Source organism: Biomphalaria glabrata, chromosome 4 (genome assembly GCF_947242115.1).
Source record: "Biomphalaria glabrata chromosome 4, xgBioGlab47.1, whole genome shotgun sequence".
In the NCBI taxonomy this organism is placed as follows: Eukaryota; Metazoa; Mollusca; class Gastropoda; family Planorbidae; genus Biomphalaria; species Biomphalaria glabrata.
This window is the reverse complement of record NC_074714.1, coordinates 5,316,612-5,325,738: the sequence shown is the minus strand read 5'-3', so window position 1 is coordinate 5,325,738 and position 9,127 is coordinate 5,316,612. Positions and strand designations below refer to the sequence as shown.

Here is a 9,127-nt window from a genome sequence, read left to right as displayed (position 1 = left end):
ATACGAAGTCAAAGAGGTGTAGGGTAAGTATCGCCAAGCGTACTTTTCCTCGAGCGGATTTTTCCCCAGTTAGTAAGCTCGATCGGGTTGATGGAAGGTTCGAGCAGATCAAAGAAAATATATCTGAAACCATGTTTTAATATTTAATTTTTACTATAAAGTCATTTTCTTTTTACTCCAGCGCAAGAACACCATCCATTGCACCATTTCCCACCCTCCACAACTTCAAATAGTCTCTTTGAGCTGATGAGCCATCAGACTTAAAAATAGCCTTAATCCCATTACCCATTTCCTTCACTACCGGGTAGTAAAAAAGAATAATTCCACACCTCCTGAGTTTGACCTCACCATGAACTTAGCCTTTACAAGGAAAAGGAAATAGTATGTGTCGTAAGTAAAGAAAAAAGGTGCATGCGCAGTAGCAATATAGTAGTAATTTGATAAACATTCAAATAAAAAAGTTATAGCAATAAAAAGTGGTTCGAACCTCTAGTCAAATCGGGACTGCTCGAACTTCGCACTTTACTCTAGATGTCAAAGAACCAATTAAATGTCACATTAGAGCAATAAAGCTATTCAAAATGCTATTGATCTATTGGATACTACTATCCATCTCAAATAAATGTATTACGTCTACCGTCCTTCTGAAAGATTCGGTTCATTAAAATGTTATAATATATAAGAGATGACTTGAGTAATTGAGTTGTCCCACATACAGCAATAACAATAGACTACCACCACTACTACTACCACCACCACCAAAAACAAATACAACAACAACAAAAACAACAAAACAAAAACAAACAACAACAAAAACAATCAATAAGTAACAACATTCAACAACAAAAACAACAACAACAATCAACAAAAACAACAACAAAAAGAAACAACAACAAAAACAATCAATAAATAACAACAATCAACAACAAAAACAACAACAACAACAATCAACAAAAACAACAACAAAAAAAAAACAACAAAAACAACAAAACAACAACAACAAAAAAACTAAAACAACAACAAAAACAACAAAACAACAACAACAAAAAAACTAAAACAACAACAAAAACAACAACGAAAATAACTTATTTTAGTTTTTCGATAAAGAGATGTAGTGGCTAAAAAGTAAAGCGCTTCTCTTCCGAACCCAGTGGTTTCGGGTTTGAATCTTGGTGAAGACTGGGATTTTGAATTTCGGGATTCCTAGGACGTCCCTGAATCCACCCAACTCTATTAGGTAACAGACACCTAAAGGCAATGGGTCGTTGTGCTGGCCACTTGGCATCCTCTTTAACTGTGGAGAAAAAAAAATGGGATAGAAAAAAAATGGTTAGAGATGTCATGGAAAATTAATTAAATATCATTCAATAATTTAGAAAATCATCCTGTTATCAATTGCTAAATTCTAGAATAATTATGTATGTATGTATGTATGTATGTATGTATGTATGTATGTATGTATGTATGTATGTATGTATGTATGTATGTATGTATGTATGTATGTATCTATCTATCTATCTATCTATTTATCTATCTATCTATCTATCTATCTATCTATCTATCTATCTATCTATCTATCTATCTATCTATCTATCTATCTATCTATTTATTTATCTATCTATCTATCTATCTATCTATCTATCTATCTATCTATCTATCTATCTATCTATCTATCTATCTATCTATCTATGTATCTATCTATCTATCTATCTATCTATCTATCTATCTATCTAATTTTTTAGAACTAATATTGTTTATGTAAAGCAAATAGTTACTGTGAAGAATAAGTCGAAATTTTTATTTACGTTGTAAACTTACTCTGTCTGTCATTCTGTCTGTCTGGTAAAAAGTTTGTACACGTTATTTCTCCCACACCCAATCTCGAATAAAGCTGAAATTTTGCACAAATATTTCTTTTACTAGACAACACAAGAATCAACAAAAAAACAATTAACCAATTAGCTAATTAACTATTGGTAATTAATGGTTTTGTTTGATATCTCGAACAAGGGAAAGAAATTGTACTTTACTGAAGTGATGGTATAAGCTGAATTAGTCCCATTTATAGGTCGTCGTCTGAGGCTTAGTGAACACAAACATGAAATAGAAACAATAGATAACAATACGATCTTCCATATCTTCGCTAGCAAAGTGGATACCGTGTTGGCTTTAGAAGCCCGAGAAGGCTTTAACCCACGAGTTCGTATTTAATTCGTTCCACGTTGTTTTTTTTATAAATACATTTTAAAAATATCACCCAGATACCCTGCTCTCTTTCTCCGCCAATCCTTTCCAACTGGTCTAGACTCTAGACAAGTGATACATCATAGCGTATTGAGAAAGCGAAAAGCATGAAATAGCGCTAAGCAAAAACATCTTAAGACTAAGACTAAGACTAAGACTGCTTTATTGATCCTTACGGAAATTTGTTGTGATTACAAGAACTACGCCAGGTCGTCGCGAAGTGGGCGACTGCTGTCAATCAAAACAAGAACGGAGCGGTACAAAAACTCGTTCGTACCTCACTCGGTCAGACTCTATCACCGCCACTCATTGATCAGGGAACATGAAATGCACCAAGATACCTGTGTGTAGTCGCTGAATGAACTCTTTATGTTGTATTTATGTGTATTTTTCTGTTGTGTTGTCTTTATATGAGAAACGAGTCCTTGTAATTACAACACATTTCCGTAAGGATCAATAAAGCAGTCTTAGTCTTAGTCTTAGTCTTAAATGTGGTAATGTTGTGAGTGTAATTTTTGATGCTTTTTAATGATGTTTTCTAGACAGTTTAGATGAGGCTTTGCCTTGCCAACAAGTTATTCCGTATGTTCGCAGATTTTGTATAGTCGCGCAGTAAAAAGTATCAAGGATCTTCTTGTTTAGTTTAAAGCTGTTGAGTTTGTATAGAAAAAAGAGTCGCTGGGCTGTTTTCTTTGTCAGAGTTCCAAGGTGGTCTTCCAATGAAAGCTTGTTGTTGATGATAACGCCTAGATATTTATATGCCTTTACTTGTTCTATAGATGTAGTGTTTATTTGCAGTTCACGTATAGTTTGTTTTTTCTTTCTAAAATCTATTATAATAGATGCGAAATGAAAATAAATGTAGTAGACTTTAGTAATGACCCTAAACTCTAACTCACTACAAAAACACATATTTTCATTGGTGTTCTGAAGTCGTCTGTCCTACCTAAGACCGCTGACGACAAAACCGCTTGTCTTGCATGATTCACACCGCATAGCTTACCTCTTTTCCACCGTCACCATAGAAACACACACACACACACACTCCATAACAATAAATAGACTTTTTTTTTCTCTCACTACCTTTTCAAAAAATATGTTTGATGGGGTTATGGAATAGGTACACACCAGATGCCTTAAAACTCAGAGACGCCTCTGCTTATCACGTGTCATTCTAAACCTGTTTGAATTGCAAGACTTCTTTAGTCTTGTTTCAAGTCCTGTAGAGTCACTCAAAAGTTGCCACATCTACAGAGTTATCGTAAGTATGTATCCAACTGATGATTATTTAAATGTATGATCAGTTATCTAATGTACCTAGAAACTAAGTAACTTAAGTTAATGACTGATATTTTGAATTTCGGGATTTTTATGGCGCCTCTGAGTTCACCCAGCTCTAATGGGTACCTGACTTTGGTGAAAGTAAAAGCAGTTGGTCGTTGTGCTGGTCACATGACACCCTGCTCGTTAACCGTTGACCAAAGAAACAGTTGGCCCTGCAGCATCTACTCTATACATCGCAAAGCTTGAAATGGGCACTCTGCTTATTTCATTTGCAAATCCAATGGAACCTAGAACCTTCTGGGTGGTGAGCTCAAGAAACCTTGAAACAAAATAGGTTTTAACAATATTCATAGAAATATCGTAAGGATAAAGAATGACTAGCTCATTGGCCACAAAGGGAAAAAAAAACTCTAGTTAAACCGTTATTACTTTTCAAACTAAAAAAATAAATAAATTTGATAAAGAGAGCTAAAAAAAATAGTTATCTTGAACATACAATATGTCTTCGGGTATTTCCACTTAAAGGTCCTACTCCTCAATAATAATAATAATACAATAAAACAAAGAAAATATGGGAACCTAGGCTTGGAGATTAAGCGTATATTGAAATTGTCCAAAATAACAATATACCCCATTGTTATATCAACCGAGGGGATACTAACAACTGACCTCACAGACACCTTCAAGACCCTTAACCTCCTTAGGAACATCCTCGTTGCCTGTCAGAGGGCAGTACTGCTGCAGACCTGCCACATCACCAGAAAATTCCTCAGTGGAAACTGTTAAAGGGACTACGATGAATTTTGTTTCTCTTTAGCGAAACTCGACCCTGGCAGCGCCAGAGAATGACTACTCGTTCATTTCTAACATAATAATAATAATAATAATATTTATTATCCATAAGGAAATTTGTCTTACAATTTGTGCCTGTATTATATAAGATAAGATAGTTTAATAACATTTAATGATCTGATCGCCAGGAACATTGTGAGCACTGTATTGTAAGTCTAGATCTAACTGCCTATCATTATACAGTCGCTTAACCAGGAGTTTTCATTGGAGGGAGGGAAGGGACAATATTCAACATTTATAAGTTAAAAATAGCTAAATGACTCTATTAGTTTCATAAATGAGGTCTTTTTTATTTCATGAAAAGAAAATGAAAATGCCACAAGGGAAGTACTTTGTTACGCTGTACATGTTACTACTGATCCATAAAAGTAAGTCACATTTGTATTCTTGTATTTGTATGCGTAACTAGTTATATCTACTCGTATTTACGGAAGGCAACCGCAAACCGATATTAGTGAACTAAGCGACAGGCTTGTTTCCCTTTTTCCCATTACTAATCTTTTTTTTTTCTAATGACTATGTAAAAATTTACGAAAACTTATTTTTTTGTCTCAGTTTCCCTGCTTAATAACGCCGAGAAGATCCTTATTTGTATTGCAGCTTATGGGCCCAATCATCACAAACTCGTTTAATAATTTTCAAAGTATATTACACGTATCAATCTTTATAGAATGAATAATCAACCAAAACTATTACAGCTTCTGTATCTGGACAAGTCTCTCATTTTGGGTTCGCAAAAGTATAGACCAAACAAAAAATAAGTTTTAAATGCTCTCCGAAAATCTCATTATTTACTCTGCCAAATATTTGAAAGTCTTAAATTTCAACAGAATTAGTATTTCACGTTGAAACATGGCTTCAGCCTTTTTTTTTTTTAAAATCACTCCACTGATGTGACAATATTCAGCAATGGAGCCCTCTTGTATAAGATATACATATGCATAATCTATAACACCCGCGCTTGGACATTGGTCTCCGATCGAAACACAGACAACATATATCAGTTATTTTTATTTCCTGGGAATCTTAAATTTGTATAAAAGCCTTCATTTGTTACCATGTTCATTCAATTACTGCGTTTAATTGGGCTTAAGGCTTCTGAAGTGCGTGCAGCCAACGAAACGAAACAGTTATGCTAGATTTCCAGGTATAATCAATTATCAATTACCCAGCCATCAAGAGTTAAATTTAAATACTCCATTTTAATCTTTCAATTTGTCTATATCGACTCTCCATTTATCAGTGTTATATTTGACGTTGTTTTTTTTTCAAATTATAAAAATTTTATAAATGATTTTCGCTGTGTAGCAAAAAAAAAAAAAAATTTATTTTGTTTTAAGAATTGCTTTTTTTTCCATCTGAAAAAAAAATCTAGTTAACCCGTACTTTGGTGGAAACTTCTTTGTGGGTGAGTGGGTGAGTGGGTATGTGTGGGTGTGTGGGTGAGAGGAACCTAAACTTGATTTGTAGAAGATTTTTCTAGTAATATGACAGTTGCTATATATTCTGGAAAAAGATGTAATGTCTAATAGGGCACAATGGGAAAACTCTGGTTTGACCGTTAAAATTTTTCAAGCAATAAAAAAACATTTAATTAGGCTAGCAAACGAAAACAAATTATCTTGAACAGACAAACTTTCCGAATTCTTTGAAAATATGAATAAAATAGTGCTTAGGAAAATTCTGCGCATCGTCTTCTGAGTCTAGACCATAGACATAAATAGATATAGACAGGCAAAAGGAAGTAACTTCATGTAACTTGAAAACAAGTACATCTATTGTTGTCGGATTTCCGAATTCTGAAAAGTTACATGATCTTCAGTCTTAGAGATACAAAAAAACAACAACACAAGTGAGAATATTGTAATATTTATATAGGTTATGGCTGAAATAGATATGAATACTTAACTTTTATACTGCTCATAAATGCTGTATAATAAAGTACACAAAATTGCAAGTCACAAATTTTCGTTTCATAAAACTCTTTTATCGGCCAGTCTATATTTATTTATGTCTATGGTCTAGATCTAAAGGCCTATGATTAGAATATTAAAAAGATCTATAAATTCGCTTAACCAGGATTCTTTATCTGGATTAAAAAATGGACCATTGTTTTTTAATCTAGTATCCATTAATTAAAAAGAGAAAAACTATCACTCTATAAAATTTCTAAAGAAGGAATTGTCTTTTTAAAGAGATATTTCAAATGATTTTAATGTTTTGTTAAAGCATATCTTAAAATGTAGGCCTAACAATGTTACAAAGACAGTTCGTATGGAACCACAAACTCAAAATCGGCCCCCAAAGCGGTCCACCCAGGCAGGTAAAAACGAAGTTTTCAATATTTTCAGAAAGAACATCAGAATGAAATTCTATCAAATGTAAATGACAGAGAAGAATGGAGAAAGAAGGTTGACAGATCTTGCGTGTTGCACTAACGGTTCATCTGACCAAGGGATAGTTGAAAGTGAATGTAAAGTTATATGTGCATCTGGCCTAACTGATGTTATATAATGAGTTTCTAATTGTTTTGTAAAGGGTCAATCTCTTATTGAAAGCCTCAAGAGCAAAAAAAAAAAATTCCTTAAAAAAATAAAAATTTATATAGTGGTAGTTGTGCGGGTCAAGCGATATTATAAAAAAACTACTTATTAATTGTTGTTTTAAATTATATTTAACTTATATGCATACTAAATAGATTTTTTCTCTTTAAGAAAAAAGTAAACATTTTTATATGTACATATATTACATACATATTATGACAGAACTTACTAAACTTAGAAAACAAATGTAAAAAAAACTTTTCTTGACGAAAAATGTAAAACCGTTTACATAAATGTGTTTAAAAAAAAAGGTTAAATAGTCATCTCCCTTACTAATTAGCATGTCGTGTTTGTCGCTATTAATAATGAATAGTTGTAAAAGTGGTGTATTTAAAAAAAAAAATAAAAAATGCTGGCATAGTTGATTTTAAAAAATTACATTGTTCGCTTTCAGAAAAGAAAATAAGTAACCGTTGCATAAGACTTTAATCAGAACTTTGAAAGGTCTAAAATATCATCATGTCTGATTTTCAATTTCTTTTCTAGTTTACGTAAGAACGAGGGATGGACAGACAAACGTCCTATACTCCCGGGGGCCGCTAAAAATAAACACTACTTTAATATAAAATTTACATGGGAAAAAAAAAGTCTTTTATTTATACATATATGTTATATTTTTCTTTTCTAAGTCACAGGCCAGAACCTGACCGTGGAGCCCAATCCTATAGACCCTGGAATAACCGAAACTTTAGTTGTCAACTGTTCACTGATTCTTAGCAACACTTCTGAACTCGTAGAGATAAATTCTATTTTTCTGTATCATTTATATAAAGATTTTAAAGATTTAGCATCCATCAATGCCAATGATAATATAGTTCATGGGAAAGAATCAAACGGTTTATTCAGTGGTAATATCAATAGTAAAGGCTTTTCCTATTTGAGTATGAAGTTTGTTTTACCTTTAGCGGAATCGTCCGGTACTTACAAATGCGAGGTTCATGGAAAAGACAAGTCAAATAGTTCCCGGGTCCTAAAAGTTTCGACCAAAGTCGACTCTATTCCAATGACAATAGAATCAGCCTATCAACAGATTCGGGAGCAAAGACAACTAATCAGAAATCTTACTGAAAAAAACAATTTGCTTCAAGTAGAAAATAAAGAACTTCAAGAAAATGTTATAAACTTAACACATTTCAAAGACAATGTAGAACAAGTCAATAAGAAATCTCTGAAATTGCTGTTTTACGAGTCTGATTTGTTCATTCAGAGTTATTTTCCAAAACCTAAATCGAGAAGATATTATCTGAGCAAACAGACATTATCAGTTAGGTCGTTAGAAGCCCAGCAAACGTGTTATCAATATGGTGGCTATCTGGCAGAAATCGATAACTTGAAAGAAGTTGAATTTGTCAAAAGTTTTACTAAAGATCGCGGTTACAAGGCAGTTTATATATCTGGCACTGACGAAGAGAAAAAAGGTGAATGGAGAAATTCCCGCACCGGTGAAATCATGGAGGATATTTATTGGCATCAAGGTGAGCCGACCTTACAACATGGGCATCATTGCATTGTATACTGGAGTGAGAATGGTTATAATATCGGTGATCTTCAATGTATTCGTATCGGTAGCGTGGACGAAAGATATGGCTTCGTTTGTGAAATGGAGGTCGATTAAATTTTTTATAAATAAAAAGAAAATACATTGGTTTTTAATGGATTTGTTCATTGTCTGTAAATATTTACAATTTTAACCTCCAAAAAAAAGTATTTTTTTAAATATTGGATCTAAATGTATTAGAATTGAAATCTTATCATGGAACTATACTAATGGATCAACAGCTTTGAGTTTTTTTGAGCGGAGTGCCGTCGTGAACCTTTTTGAGAAATCAATGATGATGTCAAATAAGAAATTTACTCCACGAACCGCTTGGATCGACCTGCATTGAGTGTAAAACTTCCTTACACTATATTTTATTAGATCTGTAAAATAAAAACAAGATTACAAAGAGAGTTTGTGTTATCACACAAACTCAAAAACGGCCCCCGTCGGAGTCGGATCAATGTCGGATCCGCCTATTCGAAAGGAATATTCAAGACGATATTTAATTTAATATTGTCAAAAGTAATAATGTTTCAAAGATTCATTTGCCTCCGTAAAAAATAATAAAACTTTTTCTGTTGTACATGTTTTGGATGTTCGGATT

General features: G+C 33.1%; 1 protein-coding gene across 2 annotated transcripts; it reads left to right on the top strand.

The window, feature by feature from the left end:
• Window positions 1-3,340: 3,340 nt before the first annotated feature.
• LOC129925860 (uncharacterized) lies at window positions 3,341-8,632 on the top strand. Of its 2 annotated transcripts, none has more exons than XM_056027078.1 (3): window positions 3,341-3,505; window positions 4,685-4,748; window positions 7,613-8,632. In XM_056027078.1, the coding sequence occupies exons 2-3, from the start codon at window positions 4,688-4,690 to the stop codon at window positions 8,596-8,598; spliced, it is 1,047 nt and encodes a 348-aa protein (XP_055883053.1). In that variant the 5' UTR covers window positions 3,341-3,505; window positions 4,685-4,687; the 3' UTR covers window positions 8,599-8,632. The 2 variants fall into 2 exon arrangements, with proteins under 2 accessions (XP_055883053.1, XP_055883052.1); XM_056027077.1 differs by having other exon boundaries at window positions 3,341-3,509.
• Window positions 8,633-9,127: the final 495 nt, after the last annotated feature.

Excerpts from the sequence above, each read along its gene's own strand:
- LOC129925860 (XM_056027078.1), top strand. The coding sequence starts at position 4,688 with ATGAAAATGCCACAAGGGAAGTACTTTGTTACGCTGTACATGTTACTA. Across the intron at positions 4,749-7,612 it reads GTTACTACTGATCCATAAAA|TCACAGGCCAGAACCTGACC; the intron begins GTAAGTCACATT and ends TTCTTTTCTAAG.